The sequence below is a fragment of the Cavia porcellus genome, unplaced genomic scaffold (genome assembly GCF_034190915.1).
Source record: "Cavia porcellus strain 051 isolate PalLab524CR breed Dunkin Hartley unplaced genomic scaffold, mCavPor4.1 scaffold_29, whole genome shotgun sequence".
In the NCBI taxonomy this organism is placed as follows: Eukaryota; Metazoa; Chordata; class Mammalia; order Rodentia; family Caviidae; genus Cavia; species Cavia porcellus.
This window is the reverse complement of record NW_026947512.1, coordinates 2,669,804-2,690,077: the sequence shown is the minus strand read 5'-3', so window position 1 is coordinate 2,690,077 and position 20,274 is coordinate 2,669,804. Positions and strand designations below refer to the sequence as shown.

General features: G+C 42.1%; 1 protein-coding gene and 1 long non-coding RNA gene across 4 annotated transcripts in view; one reads left to right on the top strand and one right to left on the bottom strand.

Annotated features, from left to right (window-relative positions):
- The window catches only part of Colgalt2 (collagen beta(1-O)galactosyltransferase 2), a 104,498-nt gene that overhangs the window by 27,018 nt on the left and 57,206 nt on the right, over nt 1-20,274 (bottom strand). For all 3 annotated transcript variants that reach the window (XM_003474699.5, XM_063239715.1, XM_063239714.1), the window contains 4 exons: nt 12,849-12,959; nt 10,375-10,492; nt 8,597-8,731; nt 4,946-5,150 (listed from right to left, as the gene is read on the bottom strand). In XM_003474699.5, the coding sequence (XP_003474747.2) occupies nt 4,946-5,150; nt 8,597-8,731; nt 10,375-10,492; nt 12,849-12,959 (569 nt within the window). The remainder of the gene's footprint in view (nt 1-4,945; nt 5,151-8,596; nt 8,732-10,374; nt 10,493-12,848; nt 12,960-20,274) is intronic.
- LOC134473891 (uncharacterized) lies at nt 14,728-20,038 on the top strand. The gene is made up of 2 exons (XR_010044370.1): nt 14,728-15,281; nt 18,990-20,038. It is a non-coding gene; the product is annotated as an uncharacterized LOC134473891 (long non-coding RNA).

The window sequence follows — 20,274 nt, the reverse complement described above, 5'->3', positions numbered from 1 at the left end:
TGAAGAGGGAGAGAAGGAAGAAGAGGAAAAAGAGGAAGATGAAGAGGAGGATAAGAAGGAAGAAGAAAATTATAATGCATGAGACAAAGTTAAGACACAAACAGGAGTCAATGCATGAGAGAAGAGAAACGAGGCCCAGGTTGATGGCTTTGACATTCTTAGATTAGAGTATATCAGAGGGATACCTTCAAAACATGTAATAGAGTACAGCTAATGAATGTCAGCATTTTGAGAGAAGTTTGATAAAATTAGTGATTAGTTTGTTATTGTATTAATAACAACAAAACTACCCCCAAAAGGTATACAATTATTTAGATAAAGAAAACCAGTTGGATCCTATGTGTGGCTGAGCTTGGAGTTAGGTTCATGTGGTTACAAAACAGAAGCACTATCCTAAATTATACTTAGCAGTGAAGGTGAGGAGAAGAATTTGCTTGCATGGGGGAGGGTTTAAAGGGGGGGGGAGAGAGACAGACAGACAGACAGAGAGCGCTAACTCCTTATTTCCTGAAATGGAAAATCAACAGAAAAATGCCTAGAGTAATCCAAAAAAGAACGAGATAGCAACACAAGCATATTATTTAGAAACAGGCATATACCTACTGTGCTAACACAATCATCTATGGAGGTTAAAGTGGTTAGCTTGTGATAGAAAGAAATGCTTTGGGGGTGATGTTCTGGAAATGTTTCATCTTTAAATAAACCTTAGGTAACTATTTGAACTCTTCAACTGTTGAGTCAGTTGCTAAACATAAAAAGTTAAAAAGGAAATATATAATTAATTAGATAAAGTTTATGAAGGAATCTGGTATACTCAGTGAAAGCCACCTCTGTGAAAAAATAATTTTTCCTTTGAAAAAGAGAATCAAACAATATAATTGAAAGACTGGGCTTTTAGACATCAAACATTCTACTGTACTCATTTGGCAGCTTCACACCACAGATCAATATAATGACTTTTACCTGTGATTAAAAAAAGTAACAAAAGGCTGCGACTTGTCCAAGGCCTCACAGTAAGTCATTAAAGTCTGTCTCTGATGGCCAGTGCCAAGGGCTTTTACCCTTTCAGGATTCCAAAAAGGAGATTATTTTGATCATCACCAGTGATGCCCTGGATGTAGCACTGTTTGCCCATTACTGTATCACTTTCAATTCCTCTTTGACTCATCGCAGACATTTGAAAGACGCCTGGCCAAGGAGCAGTCCTGTGACCATGACATAGAGCCCAGATCGCTGGCTGCAAGGGAGGTAACTTCTTGCTGTAGGCTTCATTATTGCCACGGAGATTTGCTTATGACCTTGTGCTCTCCTGGTGAGATGGGCTGCCAAGCCCCGCACGCCAGAACACCTGAATTGTCTTTCCACTCCTCACTTGTCTGTTGTATCAGCTATAATCTTTTTCAGTTTTATTTTTATTAGTATTGTACACATACACAATGATTAGATTCCTTGTATGGAGGTGGTAGATGTACATAACACATCCCAATACTTTTTTGTCTCTTTCTCTTTCCCTCCTCCTCTCTATTTCTTGGTTCCCTTCCTTTTTGAAAGAAGACCTATCACTTTATTTTCTATTATCTGTCTTTCATTCTGCTCTTAGTTTATATTTGGGATTTCTCATATAACAAAAACCATGTCATATGTCTGATTCATTTTACAAACTTGGTCTCAAGGTATATTCATTTTCCTACAAATGACTCAAGTTTACCTTTCTTTATGGCAAAGTAGTACTCCATTGTCTATAAGTGCCACATTTTTTAAACCCATTCATTTACTGATAGATATATAGGCCACTTCCAAGATTTAGCTCTATTGAATTATACTTCTACAAACACAAGTATGCATGAATCCGTGTAATATGATGTCTTTAATTCTTTCAGGAAGATACCTAGAAGAAGAACACCTGAGACAAATGGAATTTCTACTTTTAGGTTTTTGAAGAATCACCATACTGATTGCTATGCGACTAGTTTACATTCCCCACAACAGTGTACACAAAAGGGTTCCTTTTTCCATGTAGCTTCTCCAGCATTTGTTATTATTTAATTTCTGATAACAGATATTCTTTCTTGAGTGAGATGGAATCTCAGTTTTGTTTTAATTTGCCTAACGGTCAGAAATGTTGAACTTTTTTGTGTGTGTTTATTAGCCATTTGTACTTCTTCTGAGAAGGTCTATCCATTTCAGCTGCCCATTTTTTTGATGGAGTGTTTTATTTTTTGAGGGAAAGTATCTAACTTTTGAGTTCTTTATATTATTAGTTCTCTGTCCAAGGAACAAATAGTAAAACTTTTTCCCACTCTGTAGCTCACTCTGTTGGTTGTTTTGTTTGCCGTATAGAAGTTTTATATTTTGATATGTTCTCATTTGTTGATTCTTGAAGTTACTTCTTGAGCAATTAGGGTTCTGATCAGAAAGTTCTTGCCTATGCTTACGTCTTCAAGAGTTTTAACTATTTTTTCTTCCAGCAGGTGAAGTGTTTCTGTTTAGGCATTTAGATCTTTGATCCATTTTTATTTTAGTTCAGTACATGATGAGACATATAGGTGTAGATCTTCTACATATGGATAGTCAGTTTTCCCAGCACAATTTACTTTCCACCAGTGTATATATTTGGTTCTTTTGTCAAAGATCAGATAGCTGAATGTGTATGAGGTTGTTTCTGCATCCTCCATTCTGTTCCAATGATCCCTTTTCCTTTTCTTTTGTAATGGCTATAGTCTGAGTGGAAGACCTTGGACCAAAGTCTAGGGTTAGATAATCCCAGGCAGGTCCTTGGCTTCCTTTTGCATGTTTATACAGTGAGGCTGCAATAGGTAATACACAGCGAGAGAGCTTCAGGAAAATGAGAACCAAAGAATACTGGTCACCTGTCATCCTTTTATAAAGGCAAGGGGTAGTGCTTCGCTTGCACCCAGGAAAAGAAGAACCTCAAGACACTCTGTGGGTGGCTCATTCATATTGCTCTTGAAAATACTTCAAGATTAGTGAAATACTACCTCAGAACCACACGACTGTCAGGAAATACCTTTAATTTCCCCAAATTGACAGTGATTATTTCTTGCCTAGACTTCCAATCATTCAATCTATGACACTGATGTGGCCTGCAGAACTTACTGCTGTCATCATGTAGCTTTTTTTTGTTTTTTCCACAATTCTCAGTTCTCCAAGCAGCTCAGAGGCTAACACAGTCCTAGGCCGACAGACAAAGTTGGCTGGGTTGGTCTTCTCTTCTCTTTTCCCACCTGTTCTCTCCTCAGATGAATTACCAAGTAGCTTTGGGACTACATACTTGCTTTCACTGTCCTGGAAAGGCCTTTACAAGGTCAGAGCAATACAGCATAAAGTCTTAGTAAACAGGCCAAGCAAAAATCAGAACTGACACATTCCTATTCAGTCTGTGACACTTTTCCAGCCCAATATCCGGGTATTGGTTTCCTAAAATATATCATCTTAATTTAGTGCACAGGTCACAATAATCCCTTGTGCAGCCCACAAAAGAGGGCTGGGTTAGGCAGTGGCCGTTATTGTAGTTGTTAATAGATCACTCACTTGGATGTCCTTGCTTCAAACTCGGAAGCAAAAGGACTGGCACAACTTCAAGGAATAAGGAAAGCCTGATTCTATTTCTCATCCTGGAGAAGTCAGAGCAAATCATGAAACAGGCCAAAAGAAGCATTTTCCATTAATGTCCACACAAGCACCTTTGCAAGAATTCCAGTCCACATGAGGATTGATTTGTCCCTGAAAAACGTAGGACCAAAAAATGCCCACATTTGGCCAATTGGTTTTTTGTTCTGGCAACCAAAGGCAAAAAAAAAAAAAAAAAAAAAAAAAAAAATCAGCCTTACACATTCCTACCAAATGCTTGCATTTCTAACAAATCTACAACTGACGAATGGAAACCTAGGGTCAGGTGTGTGAGTTGCTGATTGAATTTGCATTAACATTCCCACTGCTTGGAATCTTCACAGCAATCTGTTTTGCCCTAATTTATAGGGGCACCGTGAATTTATTTCACCATAATTTTGGTTTCTAATTCCATTTTCACTAGTGGTTAAGTGGTACATTTCTGGTACCACTGATGATGTCCCCTAACTTTTGTCAAGATGGTTTAAATTATTCTAATAAAGCTGTGCTTTAGTAATGGCATGTACCTTTCTGTTGAACTGTTTTTGTGAATTTGTAAGTACCCTGATTTTATGTGAAGGTGGAAAAAAACAAACAACAACAACAAAAAAATGCTTTTTCTTTCTATTGTTTGTTTTTCTCAAAAAATATGCAATTCCACTGAAAATGATCCAGTGATTCACAAAAACTAAATGTAGCTTTGACTCTTTTCATGAGGATGAAGCCAAGGACTTTGCTAGAGTTGTTTTGAGCCTCTATCCCAATTTTATAATGAATAAAGGAACTCCTATAGTTAACAGTAGCAATGCATTCAGCACCATAGAGAACCAATCATCCTATGACCCCCCATGTCATCCCTACTGCCTTCCCTTCCACTTGGTCCACCAAAAGAAAGTGGATTCTGAGGGTAAGGGAATCTTGGCTCATGGTCATCAGTGCTCACAAGGACAGCAACGCCGAAGGTTCTGGTAGAGTTACTGCAAACAATTCCTGGCCCCTGACACTACCTGAAAATGAAGTAGTATTTTTCTGGGTGAGAATTCATTGATTGGGGTTCTGAGGATTGAATGTAGGGAGTTTTCACTGAGCTACAACCTCAGACTTGTTCTTATTTTGTATTTTGAGACAAGGTCTTGCTAGCCATATTGTACTAAAACTTGCAGTCCTCTTGCCTCAGCCTCCCAGAATGCTGGGATTACAAGCAGGTGCCACTGCACTATCCTGAGATTTTTTTTTTTAATAAGAAGTTCCAAACAAAGAAGCTAATCCTTTTCAGGGTTTCTGTGGAGGCAATGCGATTGAACACACACGGTACCTGCTTGCCTGCTGGAGAAGGCAAAGACGATGATGTCATCAAAAGTCCAGGTGTAGTCCTGGTGTGGGGGGTAGAAAGTCAGCTTGTCAGAGGCCTCCTTCCTGAGGTCAATTAGGAAGGTGGAGTGGACCATGGGGACTGGAAAGCAGCCCATCCTCTTCCACTCTCTAATCTGAAGGTAGTCTGGGGTCCGTTTATAGAAGCCCTGTAAAAGAGCAAATAGATGGGCTGTGTCCTCTGATCTGCGGGCTTCATCCTCCGCAGTCATTAGCGAGGTGGATTCCTCCCAGTCAGCATCATTTAGGAGAAATCTCCAAAGTCACCCTCACTCCTTTTATCTTGGCCTAAGAGTTTCCAAATGAGTTTGAGAAATGCAACCTCTATACAAAATAATACCTACAGGATCTTTGTATCAGAAATAACTCTGATTTCAGTGTTTCTCTTGGTTTAATAATTTTGTAAAGGTGTATTCCATGTTGCATTATGATGATATATGAAATCTGAGTATTAAGAGGTGGTAGAGTAGGGCTGTGAAGAGCTCAGTTCTAGAGGAAGACTGGCGGAGGTCATGTCCCACCTCCACATCTGACTGTCTACTTTGTGGCCAGATGACAGTGCTTTGCTGTGCCTACTGCATCATCTCTCAAACAGGGATGATATGGATACCTGCTTCACAGGGTTTTCTGTAAAAAGCAGAATTGTAAAGTACTTCGAATAATCCCTACCATCAAGAAAGCATCAACAAATACTGGCTAGTATTAAAATGACTACATCTCATTATGTAAAATATCTTTAATTAAACATACATTACTCAGGCAAATGAGAGCCTTTGCAGTGTGCTTGTTTGATACTCTGGTGGACCTGCAACTGCTCCATACTTTGCGGGGATTCACATTTTGAAATTGCTGCCTGTACAAAAATAAAGGACAACCAATCTTCTTTTGCGATCTCTAATACACTGGTTTTGAACAACTTAAGCATCACACAGTTTGTTTACCTTCCAAACCCAACTGTTTATTCAACAAATACCCACCAACTGTCACTATAAGCCAGGCACTGTGGGAAATTGTGGAGATTTAATATTTAAGACAGTCCTGGGCTTAGCTTTCAGGGAGTACAGAATCTAGTGGAAGAGATTACACTCCTGGGCCACTGCTTATAACTTGACTATGAACGAAGCTCAATTATTTCCAGAAAAGATGAAGACGCATCTCAAGAAATCATAGCTAAAAGTATGTGGAAGCTTTAGAAGGTATTTTAAAAAATGATGAAAGGCTCAGTGAATAGCTGTTAAGTTTGACAAGGGCACGATACTCAATGGACCCATCAGGTCTTTTGTAATCTTTAATCACACACATTCCTATACTGGTGCGTCCCTCGAGCTGGCAACTCCATATTGGCACTCAGCCTCTTGTGCCTCTGTGACTGCCCTTCTGTGGGTATAACAGTGTCCTGACTGGGCTGACACTAACACTAATCATATTACAAGTAGAGGGAGGCAAACAAAGATCTAGTTGACACTAGTCAATTTTGTGGTCTTCTAGCTGCTGATCTCAGTCCGCTCTGAAGCTCTTGTTTCCTCCTAAGACTTCAGCTGAAGAGCTTTCTTCCACAGGATAAAGGGAACTCTGAGTCTTCAAAGGGCTGGCTGTCTGAGGACTCCTGCAAGTGGAAAGCTCTAGACTTAGGGACAATGTTCTTGGAGTGAGAAACTTGAAAAACTCATGACAATGATGAATCGCTGATTTTCCCAGGAGTGAGGATCGTGAGGAAGGAAGCAGAGAAAGAAGGAAAGAACAGCTGAGTGACTGACTCCTACAGAAAGGCAGAATTGATGGCTGTGTCTCTTTTTTCCACATAAATTGAACTTTATTGATGATAATTTCTGTTCATTGGGCAGACAACACCAAGGCCATTTTGTTTCGAATGTGTTCAAAGGCTCTGAAAATGAAGGCCTGCCTTGAGGTTATGAAGTCATTGACCATTTCTGTTCCTGCCCTTGTAGAAGCCAAAAATAGATGGAGAAAAATCATAATACTCTAAATTGCATAAAATTGAGTTTTACTGTGCAAAATAAGTGAGTACATTTCTTCTACTTGCTTTAATAATTAAGACAAATAAGGAAATAATAGAAACTTGGATGCTGCGGTCACCAGGCTAACCTCCCTGTTGCTGGTGCCAAAGCATAACTCAATAAAACAACCCTCAAGTTATTCTGCCATGTGGTCAATTCCAGATTATTAACTGAGAACTCAAATCAAGCTACTGCTATGTTTTCTTCCAAGAAACAGAATGGATTATAAGTATAAACTTTTTGCCTCCCTGAAAGACATACAGATAATAAAAATCATTCAAAATCTCTTGGAAGTAAGGGAAATAATTGCAATGAAAGACGAAATGCCTCATCTAGTAGTGTGTTAGAGCCACTGAGTGTTAAATTGTCAGAAACTTTACAAACCGGTTGACAGAGTACCTGAAACCTGTAATAAAAATCACGTTAATCTTTACTATTCTGGTAATATCTCTGAAGCAGCTTTCATATTTTTAATAACTAAATAAACATCAAGTGGCTATATTGCAGTTTAGATGACTTTCCTTAGCTCAAGCAGCATTTAAATTTCCATGGGTGGAGGGCAATGTTTGGCAAATGTCACCAATTAGAGTTTTCTCCACCAGAAAGCCATGAATTAAACATTTATCACCACGCTAATAGCTTCATTCCTCAAAGAAACTAAACCAATCACAAAAGAGAGACAAAATCATGCCTCTGGACATGAAAATACATTTAACAAATTAATTTTCTCCCTTAGTAGATCTCTATCTATCTATCTATCTATCTATCTATCTATCTTCAGCTTAAACTCAATTCTCTAGTTCACTAATGAAAGAAAAAAATGTAAATAGCCATAGCATTCCATGTGACAAAGCTTTAGCCTTGAAGATTTTTACATGGCAATAAATGAAATTAAAATTCTATTTTTAGCTTGAACTTTGGAAAAAGGAGCTACCATGCCAGTTTTTAGAATCTCTAGAAATAAGTGTAGCAACATAAGGTCAACAAAATACTTATAGTTTTTGACTCAGTAATTTCACTTTGAAGAAACTATCCCAAGGAAATAACCTTACATGTAAAAAAAAATTGTATTAATCATGTTGATCATTAGTTAAATGATCAATAGTTAAAAGTTGTATGTAACCTAAATGTTGTTCAAATTAAGGGAAAGATTCAGTAAATTACAGTGTACTTATAATGATAAGTGTTAAAAACGTGCAAATTTCTCCATACGACACATATGAGTGTTGTAGTGGTGCTACTTTTTTCCATTTCTAAGTCTTTCGACAGTGTTCTTCCGGTAACTTTGTAATGAAAAAAATTAATTTTTCTTTTAAAATTCCTGAATTGGGGGAGGGAAGATACAAACTGCAGCATGCTTTATAGGTTAATGTTGAGCTTCTAAGCCAATCTCTTTTGACTGTGTATTGGTAATTAATACCAAGGACCCTACCGGACCCTGGCACTAGACCTGGTTTACTTCCTTTTCTGAAAATGTTTGCTTCAGTAACCTGCATATTTCAAGGGAGGAAACACAAAAAAGGCAAAGGGAGATGCTACTGCCTCGTTAAATCTCATTCATGAACTGAAACACTTGCCTGAGGTGTGATTCCACACCAGAAGTTGGAGTACAGGCCCCGAGACTCCAGCATGGGTGCCACAATGGTTTTGTTCTCTGCAATCAGTAGGCTGAGAGTCTGTGTATTAGTCAGGAAGTTGTCAACATCTATGAACTAAGCAAAGAAAAGAAAATGTCAGGCACAAAGGCACTTTTCAGTAATAGCTTTAAGAATTACCCCACACATCTAAAGGATCACAAGAGGTGGGATGAGTATCTGTATCCTCCTTGGTGAAGCTCACTGCAGTTGAGTGGCTTTCATTCCATCAAAATATATTTAGTCTAATTTTTACAAGTCTACATCTGCATAAGCCACTGAGCAGTGGTTTGGTGTTGCAATGGTAGGCATACGTTCAATCAGGACCCCACCTTGGTAGTGGCATAAGTACAAAACGTTAGCAGTTCCAAAATCCTTAATGATTCATTCAAAAATACTTGTTGAGCATCCACTGTCCCCACAGATGGGAAGAACTATTTAGATTTTCTGGGCCAGAATGGCCCAGAATGGTTCCATTGATGGTGTTACAATATTACAAGCACAATTTTTGATTAAAGTATATTATGTCAACTCAAATTAACCAAATGGTGTGAATTTCTTAGCAGAAGTCTGCACTAGCTCTGATTCATTCTTAGCAGGAGTTGATCTTAACATTGATCCATCTATAGAAGACAGTGTAACAACAAATTCTACCATAAGAAATAAGTGATCACTGAGTTGTGTGGCTAACAGTGATAGATTTTATATCATGTATCTTTCATCACAGTTAAAAAATAATCAGAAGCATTCATTCCTATAAAAGTCAAACTGCTTACCAAAAATTTTGCAGTTTGGCATTTATGTACTTCTGTAACATTTAAATAGCTACATATAATATTAAATATTGTTGATACAATTTCTATGAAACATTTGTGTTGAAAATGTGTACCATAAATCGTTAGGGTAATTTTTGGAGTGTCTGAGGGCTTGGGGAGGGACATAAGTCAAAGGTCTTCATTTCTTTTAGGAATCACAGCCTAGTGAAAGCAGATGTCCATAAATGTGATGAAAATGATATTGACTTTGCCTTATTGGTGGTGTTTCTAGTGCTGCAGAACTTTTGGCCGGAGAACTTGTAGGAAAAACAAGAGCCTGTTAGGGAAGAGGGAGCTGCTTCCTCCTAAGCTTTCATCCTTTTCACCTGAGACAGGCTCATCCAGGATGAGGATGTATTGATTTCCAGTCATCATCCATTCCAGCATTTTTCTGGGCCGAGTTCCAAGGAAAACAGTGGAACCTCTCTATGGAAATAGTTTTCCACAAGAGCCTAACAGATCTGGAACCAACCAGGAAGCCAAATAAGAGATTTCACTCCCTGAGTCCCCAGAGCAAAGGGGACAGCACTTCAGGGTACATTGCTATCATCATTTTCTCATATTCTTAACATTCTTGCAAAAAGTTAAGACAGTTAACATTACCTACAGCATTCCCTAGGAAATAAAGACTCAGGGTCTCTTACACATGTTCTAAATAATAGAGCACATGGTTTGAGAATTTCTCTCTTCAGGCCTCCTTGAAAGTGCACATCATGGATGAGTCAAGAGAGGACGTCCAGGGGGTCACTATACTAAATTTCCAGAATTTTTCTCGTGAGTCTTTCCTTGGAGAGCTGGTGTCTAAACAAAGGTTGTGTGGATTGTTCCCATGATCCTGATTTTTGGACAATGTATTTGGACACGTTCTAGATAACAGTTTCCAAGAAATCAAGCATCAGTTTTTACCAGGATGTAGTCTGACCATTTCTCCCTCGCAGTTCGAAGGGCTGCCTGTCGTAGTTTCATGACATGGGCAAACCGGGAGCTTGGCCAGTGCTTTGGCCCAATCTCATCAGGATAAGACCTGAAAGGAGAATGACACTAACAGTTCATAACCATCGAGTGCCTACAGGTACCAGGTGTGTCCTAAATGTTCATACATACTAGGTTACTTAACCCTCCGTCAGGGTTAGGGACGAGTACAGTTACTGCCATCATCATTCCCATATCACAGATAAGGAAAGTGGAGCAACGGACAGTTAAGAAACTTGGTGCTCACTGCACACGAGAGTCTGTGTAAGAAGCATTTCCGTGGGTTCTAACAAGAGTCTCATGACTCACTTACTCCCCATTTCACAGCCCAGCATATCGGTGTGGAGGAGGAAAGCCAAACTTGCCCAATGCTACAGTTAATAAGGGCACAATCAGAATTCAGATTCAGGCAGCTGAGCCCCAAAGCTCATGTTATTTGATTCTTTTTAAAATATATCCACCATCAAATAAATTTGAAAGCACTGTAGTATAAAGAATACAAGTTTATCAGGAAAACCAAAGGTTTAGTTTAGTTAGCAAAGCCTCAGTAAACGATTCCATAGAGCTTAACACACTGGTTTATCCCCAGTAAAGTCAGGTGAGGGGACAGGGAGAGACACACACAGTAGTTATCCTAAGGGTTTCTTTCAGTACCCACAAATCAGCCAGGCAGGCCAAGACTATTTTATTTTTGTATTGAAATCAAACCTAGGGCTTCAAGGGCAGGTAAGCGGATCACTGTACCCTCCAGAATCCTTCTGAAAACTCTCAACTGGCATGGACATTGGTGGTGCCTTAGTGACCCCCAAACTTGCCACCATTTCAAGTTTCAGTAGCTGTGCTTGCTGTATATTTGCTTTAATTATGCAAAATCACAACAATTGGATTGCTTATTTCATACCTCATCCTTTTTGATACAATACACTTAACTAGATTTGTTAATTAGCTATAAAATTTATGTACTTAAGAAAATTATAGATTATTTGGCTGGGACTAGATCATGTATGTACTTTTTATCCCCCCCCCAACTATATTCTCAGTAGACACTAAATTAATGTTTTTAGATGAACAAATGAGTGGATAAGGTCAAGAAAATGTATATTTAAAATTTATTTTAAATGTTCCCAAGGATATTATAGTTCTACCTTGAGGAATTATAGAAGTAGCCTAAGTGAGTTACCTGATTTCTCCTCTGTGTAAATTATTTACTGAAAACCAAATTTTCCTAACAGTAACAAAGGTCATCCTAGGGCACATTTGTTCTTTTAGTTTGTCTCTGTATTTTGTATACCCCAACATATGGCTATACTAAACATTTAACAATAAAGTTTGAACATTATAAAACATTTTAAATTTTCAAGTTTCCTGTAATGGAATTTGGCCTCTTATTTTTTAAAAACTGCACAGAAAGACTTTGTGTATCTTCCTTACATTCTGATAATGTTCTCTGCAGTGAGATCTTAACTGAGTGTATTATATGCCAAAGTTAGTGTGAAAAAACATTAGCAAAGGCATTAGTTTTTGGCAATATATTGAGAAAAACAGAAATTTCAGATTTTCACTGGAACAGTAATTGGGGAAGACATTCCAGAGAATTCCTGAGCTATATGTAGTTTTATTAACCTTATTTGTTTAGTTACAGTCTCATTTGTTATGTTTATTTTGATATATTTGCTGTACATAATAATTACATTATTGTGGAGGTTGGTGCATGTACTTAACACATCGTAATTCTTTTCATTTTGTCTTCCTTTCCTTCTGTCCTCCCTTCTCCTCAAGACTCTTTTCCCATTTGCAGAGGATTTATCTCTTATTTCATATTATCTATCTTTTATTTTGCTCATTAAATCATTGTACTTTGGGTCTCTCCTATAAAAGAAACCATGCAGTATCTGCAAGTATAGAAGATTTATGCTCAAAATATCAACCAGCAATATCAATGTATAAAAATATAACCTGGGAACAATAGTGCACACTTGTAATGCCGGCTACTGGCGGCCTATGGTGGAAGGACTGCGAGTTCAAGGTCATCCTGGGCAACTTAGCAGGACTCTTTTTCAAATAATAAAAAAGAGGCCTACAGACGTTGCTCCGTGATGAAGTGCTTGCCTAATATATGTGAGGCCCCGTGTTCACACCTCATTACGCGTACACATATAACACACACATACATATAAAACACTGTAGTAATTTATTTACCAACTAATGAAAACCTGAGTGTGGTCGGCAGCTGCAGGAGTAAAGAGGAAGAGGAAACTAAATGGCAGGTATTTGTAAATCCTTCGCGTACAGAGATGCAAGATCATGAAAAGTCACATATGCCTTCAAGATTGGAAATCCCAATGGCAGGAGAGCTTCCTAAAGAGGAGAGAAAAGCAATGTATTCACTAACTGCTTTCATTACTCACTCGGGTTCATCCATGGGCCTCCACTCCACGTAGTGATAGAGCCTCTGGACGTTTTTCAGCCATTCCCTGAGTATTTCAGTTGTATTATCCACATTGTGATCAGTAGCTGCCCTGCAGGAAAGAAAGCACAGTATAGTTTATTATGTCCTCTAAAGAAAGGTGGAAATCCTTGCTAAAAGTTCTGGGGGGAAATTGTACGTGTGAAATATTATTTTCCCAGGGTCGAAACTAGACGAGTTTTTGAACTGAGAGATACTGCTTAATATTAGTGTTGTGTCTTTCGGGCCTTAAACAGAATCCAAAAGTGGTTATATTAATAAGCAGACACATGAAAATATCATAGCATTAGCATAAAATGAGCTAACCTAGAAGAAATACTGTCTTGAAAACTTTGCTGCTTATTTTTAGTTACATAAAATGTAAAGCCTACCTTAAAGTTCACTACTAACACCCAAATGAAGCAAAAATTCAGTTTTTATTTTCAAGTCAGTGTTCTGGTCACAACAAAACATCTAGTCAGTGTTGTTTTAATCATACGTATAGAAGAGAAAAAAAATCACAATATTTTCTTATATAAAACTTGAAATCTAAGTTATTTTCATCTGTCTATTATGGATTAACTTTACCCTTATACCAAATAGGATGTCTTAAAAACTCTTCTAGTAACATATATAAAACTTGTTTCTGTGCTACCTCGAATACTTAACAAATAAATCCACTTATTCCATCCAATAAATCATCTTTAAATCATATCACAAATTAAAACCTAACTCCATGGTGTATATGAGAGTTGTGACTTATTTGCACACATTCAACATTTAAAAAAAAAAGAAGGAAGGAAAAGATTAAAAGAGGAAAGCAGAGAAGAAAGAGCCATGGGAAAGACAGAAGTCCCTGAGACTCAAAAAGGGAGTGGTACTCAAAAATGCTGAGATGGTCCTGGGGATTCTGCTCCTCCCGTGGGCGGGACCCACTGGGATTATCTGCAGCTGTGGCTCCTCGGAAGGATGGCTCTGAGGAGGGGAATGCAGAGAGATGACAACGTCAGCAAGCAGGAATTTGTTAAACCCCGTCCATAATGGTTTTCTTGTTCTTCTCACTTGGGCCGTTCTTCCAAAAGTAGTTAATATTTTTAAGAGGGAGAATGTTTAGGAATGTTTAAAAGAAAAAAAAATTATTAAGCAAAGCATAGTGAAGTTTAAAGAATCAAATTCTGCAAAACACCAAGTGACCTGCAACTATGCAGCTTATGCCACAGGTACAGAAAAGTGGAGGCCAGAGGTATGTAACTAATATTTGAAAATCTTCCGTTATAAAATAAGTGTATGGATTAAAGCTAGCCTTGTAAATTGAGAGATGACAGCAAGGGCCAATTTTAAACTACTTTGAAATCTCTTGTTGAAACTGGATTAGGGCCGGCTCCTCCCTTCACAAGGTCTGAAAGGGAGAGACCCATGGGCCACCTGTTACCCCTTACCTGAAGGAGAGAAGTGACTTGAAGCTGGTGGTGTTGGAGGACACCAGCTGAGCAGCTTAGCACCAACACAGGGTAGTAAGGAACCTTGGACAACTCAGTGAAGTGGGACAGTGTTCAGAGAGCAATGTGGAAGCACGTCATTGTGCCAAGATGTGTAGAGTGCCTGCCAGCATCTCGCCTCCGAGACACATGTCACATGTTGTGAATGCCCAGCACAACAGGTGTCCACAAGGATCAAGCCACGTTCTCATGAAAGAAGCACGAAGAGAGAAATTCCTGAACTTGAGCATTAGCTACAAGGCATATAGTCTTTACTCAAAATATTATGTGCAAGGGTAAATTGAAACAAAACCAAATCTACTACAATGTGAGCCAAAAGTTATTAGGATTCTACATTGTTGGGAGCCGCGTCTGTGATAGTTCGCCTTACTTGGCGGACGTGCGGCCTGTAGTAAAGAGTGAAGCCTGAGGTAGATTACCCCTCCCATCGAATATGTTAGTTTCCTGCTTACCGCGTAAACAACCCGCTCAACAATATAGTCTGCCTGGCAACTGATGATGTTAGCCAATCAGCTTGCCTTGCTTACTTTAACATGATTGGACACTGTACCCGTATATATACCGGTGCCACCCCTGGGCGGAAGTAGAAGCCAGGTAGAAGCCCGGAAGTAGAAGCCCAAAAGGAGCCGCGGAGAGCGGACCGATAGAGGCTTCGGGGCAGACTGAAGCACAAAAGGAGCCGCGGGGAGCGGACCAAAGGAGGCTTCAGCTGGGAGAACCCAGGGCAGGCTGTACGGAGAAGAAAAATAAAAAGAAAAGGTTGTCCACTACCAGACTATGTCGTGTGTCCTTCCTGCCGGCCGGGAGCGGACATCGACATTTGGAGGCCCGCCCGGGGACTGATCACCCCCGCGACGTGGAAGTGGACAACGCTCCAGTACAGAGCTGCGAGACAGGTGAGTTGGGGATAAGCCTGGGCTCTGGGTGGCGCGCACCTACAGGGCTTTTAGACTCCCCTCAGGCTCACGCGTAAGTGGCGGATTCCTTGGGCCTCACGCGGTGAGTAACATATTAAAAGATGGGAAACATGCTAGGTAGCGGCACTAAGAGCGAGGGTGGTTGTGGAGAAAGCTCTCAAGAGCTTACAAAAGTATGCAGGGTATCTGAGCAGGCCCAGTCAGGGAGCTCCCGAGAGGTGTCTGTCAAGGGGAACAAGGATGCTAAGGAGGAGGACGGGGCTCTAGCCTCGGAGTCGTCTGACTCCGAGGACGAGGGAAAGTTGAATGGCAGGGAGGCCAAAGAGACCAGCTGTCAGGAGCCTAAATCGCTCAATAAGGAGTCGCAGGGTTCTTTTCCAGCGTTGCCCCGCGAATTGCGCTCTGCTCAACCTGGTCTGCGGAGGAGTAGAGAGCTCCTGAGCGCTCCCCGGCGCGAGAGGGAGGCGAAGCCTTCCGCCCCACCTTGGGGGCCGTTTCCGGAGGCGATCCCTCGCCACGAGGCGGCCGCCTGGGAGCCCCCCCCCCTTTCGCCAGAACAGGAAGTGATGCACGGGCCCCCATTTTCCGCCCAATCACGGCCGCCGTCTTATGCTCCGCCGCCGGCGGGTCGGTATTTTTACAGGCGGCTTTGGCAGGGGGGACGCTTGTCTCATGAGGTACATCCACCTGGGATAGATAGTGGCCCCTACGAGATATTTCCTGTACAAGTAGCTATGGGCCAGGGACGCAATGTATGGGAGCCTTTTGAGATAAAGCAGATTAGAGAACTTAAAAATGCAGTTACAACCTTTGGGCCGACTGCGCCTTACACCATTGCCATGCTGGAGAATCTGTCTTCTGGGCCCCTCACCCCCGCGGACTGGATTCAGCTGGCAAAGGCGTGTCTGCCCTCGGGCAGTTACCTGGATTGGCGAGCCTGGTATGCAGAGTTCTCTGCCGAGCAGGCTGAGAAAAACGCCAATCGAGGAAACCGGGGGTGGAACAAGGAAATGCTTATGGGAGAAGGTCGGCACGCTGATGACCAGACCCAGTTCCCCGGCGCTGTCTATGAGCAAATCAATGCCATAGGACTCCGCGCCTGGAAGCAAGTAAGTGGTGCTGGAACAGCCTCCTTGTGTCTTTCAAAAATAATTCAGGGTACCACAGAGCCATTTGTTGACTTTGTGGCCCGAATGCAAGATGCTGCCGATAAGATATTTTCTGATCCGGGAGTGGCTCAACCGCTGGTAAGACAGCTGATTTTTGAGCAATGTACAAAGGAGTGCAAGGCAGCGATAGCTCCTCATAAGAACAAGGACCTCAATGCCTGGATTAGGATATGCAGAGAGATAGGGGGGCCGCTCTCCAACTCGGGAGTGGCTGCTCTCCTGGCCGCGGCTGTACAGCAGAGGGGACCTCGCGGGTTAGAAGGGGAATGTAAGGCTAAAGGGTGTTTTGCCTGCGGGGAGCCAGGACACATTAAACGTCACTGCCCAAACAATGCAGATGCTAGGCCTCGCCCTAGGAATGAAGAACCATATGTTTGTGGGCGATGCAAAAAGGGATCACACAAAGCTGAGGAGTGTAGGTCGGTCTTTGATGCTCAGGGCAACCGTATTTGTGGACAAGATGCTAGAGAGCCAAAAAACGGCCAGAGGGGGCCCCCTTCGAAGGCGGGCCCCCGCCCCAGAGACAGGACAGCTCAGGGTGGCAGCCTTCAACAAGGGCCACCCCTGGGTCAGCAGGTGTGGACCTCAGTGTCGCCTCAGGACTTATATTAGTGCCTGATATGGGTGTTCAAGTGGTTGAAACCACTTTTAAGGGACCGTTACCCGAAAATTCCGTGGGTCTGGTGATCGGGAGATCCTCCACGGCCCTTCGGGGTCTCACAGTAGTCCCGGGGGTCATAGACTCAGACTACACAGGACATATTAAAATTATGGTTCAATCTCTTGTGGGTACTATGGTAATTAATAAAGGAGACAAGATAGCGCAGCTCTTGCTGCTCCCCAGTCTCCACAAGAGATTTCCCTCAAAGCAGAAAATTAGAGAAAGTCAAGGTTTCGGTTCCTCAGGGGAAGTCTTTGAGGGACTCCATATGACACTTGATAAAAGGCCCATGCTCTCACTTAAGGTCAATGGCAAGAATATAACAGGGCTCCTAGACACAGGAGCTGACCGTTCCATTATCTCCAGAAAGGATTGGCCTTCCAACTGGCCCACCAACACTGCAGATAACACGCTGCAGGGCCTGGGGATGGTGTCAGCTCCTCAGGTTAGTGCTTCAACCCTGCTCTGGTGCGATGAGGAGGGTCATCAGGGCCATTTCCAACCGTTTGTGTTGCAGTTGCCAGTGTCTCTATGGGGAAGGGACATCCTCACTCAGATGGATGTCACGCTTACGTCAAACTGCTCCCCCCAGGCTAAGGATATACTCAGGAACCAGGGATATACCCCCGGCAAAGGCTTGGGCAATGCCCTGCAGGGTCGGACATCCCCAATACCAGTAGAGAACAAAAAAGGTAGGCAAGGATTGGGTTTTTCTTAGGGGCCGCTGAAGAAGCTCTCCTACCCACTTCGATCAAAATCACCTGGAGATCAAATGATCCGGTTTGGGTACCTCAGTGGCCCCTGCCTAAGGAGAAGCTATTAGCCTTGTCAGAAATAGTCAGTACACAACTTAGATTAGGACACATTAACATTGTCTCCGATTCTAGGTATGTGGTCAATGCTATGCAAGTGCTTGAGACTGCCGGTTTAATTAGATCCACTTCCACAGTGGCTGGACTGTTCCTGTCTATCCAGACATTGCTTCAGAACAGGCACCATAAGGTCTTCACCACCCACATAAGAGCACATACATCCCTGCCAGGGCCTATGGCACAGGGGAATGCGGCTGCTGACACTGCCATTCGCCCGTTATGGATTTTTACCTTACTAACACCAATCGAGCGAGCCCGTGCCTTCCATGATAAATTTCATGTTAATGCCAGGACACTAGCAAACCATTTCCATGTTTCTAGAGCAGATGCACGAGATATCGTGCGACTATGTGACTCCTGTGCCACATATAAACCTGCCATACCGATGGGAGTAAACCCTCGAGGTTTGATCCCTGGTGATGTTTGGCAGATGGACATCACACATATACAGGAGTTTGGGACTCTTAAATATGTTCATGTTTCCACAGACACCTGTTCTCGCGTCATATTTGCAACAGCAGAAACAGGTGAAAAAGTGTCTAATGTGATCAATCATTGCCTGGCGGCTTGGGCCGCATGGGGCAAACCAAAAATATTAAAAACTGATAATGGACCAGCCTATATAGGCAAAGCTTTCAATGAGTTCTGCAAAATGATGGAGGTTCAATTAAAACATGGTATCCCATACAATCCCCAAGGTCAAGGAATCATTGAGAGGGCTCATAGAAGCCTCAAAAAAATTTTACAAAAACAAAAAGGGGGAGTAGGCCAAGGCCTGGCCCCAAAGGCACGATTATCCATGGCACTATTCACACACAATTTTTTAAATTTAAATAATGATAATCGCTCCCCAGCTGTGGAGCACTGCAACCCTTCCCCCAACCATAAAGGGTGGGTGAAGTGGAAAGATGTCCTGACAGGACAATGGATGGGCCCGGATCCAGTGGTCAGCTGGAACCGAGGCGCGGTTTGTGTTTTCCCACAGGAACCGGGACGAGAACCACTGTGGATACCGGAGAGACTGACACGGGCAACAAAGCCCTCGACTGAAGATCAGACCTGCCCTACTGGAGATCCATCACAGACCAACCAACAAGATGAATAGAAATAGCGGTAGCCCGAAATGGACAAAAAGATCCTCAGGCATATGCATGGCTTGCTCGATTGGCCCACGACCGAGTCTAGATATGGCGGGCATCCTTCATTCTCCTCCATAAGGTGACAATACACAGCAGGGTAGATGAGTCAATGACGGGTAAGAGCGTGCCTCCCCAGCACGACTCGACCTAAGCCAGGCCCTACCCCATCCTGCACGTAAGCCGCTGGACTGTTAGATGCTGCCCAGGTCTAAATTTCTCTCTGAGGGGATTTCTTTACGGAGAGGAAATGAGTGCAAGCTTGTGTGCATCCAGGTTCCGTCCAGTTTGTGCCTGGCCCTAGAAAAAGGACGAGGGCCTCAGGGCCTTGGCAGACCATGGCATGGCCAACCAGGGTCTAAGCCAAGGACCTACGGTGGGCCTACACATAGGGCATAAGCCTCTGCACCCAGTCCAGGAAGGGCTACGATGCGCACATTCATAAAAAATAAAATAGGGGGAGATGTTGGGAGCCGCGTCTGTGATAGTTCGCCTTACTTGGCGGACGTGCGGCCTGTAGTAAAGAGTGAAGCCTGAGGTAGATTACCCCTCCCATCGAATATGTTAGTTTCCTGCTTACCGCGTAAACAACCCGCTCAACAATATAGTCTGCCTGGCAACTGATGATGTTAGCCAATCAGCTTGCCTTGCTTACTTTAACATGATTGGACACTGTACCCGTATATATACCGGTGCCACCCCTGGGCGGAAGTAGAAGCCAGGTAGAAGCCCGGAAGTAGAAGCCCAAAAGGAGCCGCGGAGAGCGGACCGATAGAGGCTTCGGGGCAGACTGAAGCACAAAAGGAGCCGCGGGGAGCGGACCAAAGGAGGCTTCAGCTGGGAGAACCCAGGGCAGGCTGTACGGAGAAGAAAAATAAAAAGAAAAGGTTGTCCACTACCAGACTATGTCGTGTGTCCTTCCTGCCGGCCGGGAGCGGACATCGACACTACATCATTTCTACATTACTTATAAGTAGCACAAGAAAAAAAGTTTTTGATTGTATCTGCATTACATAGGTCGTTTTGGCATTACATCTTCCATTTTCTTTGCTCTCAATCTCTACACATTCCTAATCCTTTTGAAAAAGTTCATCTTATTACATGAAATATATTTTCCTGGTATACCAATTACAC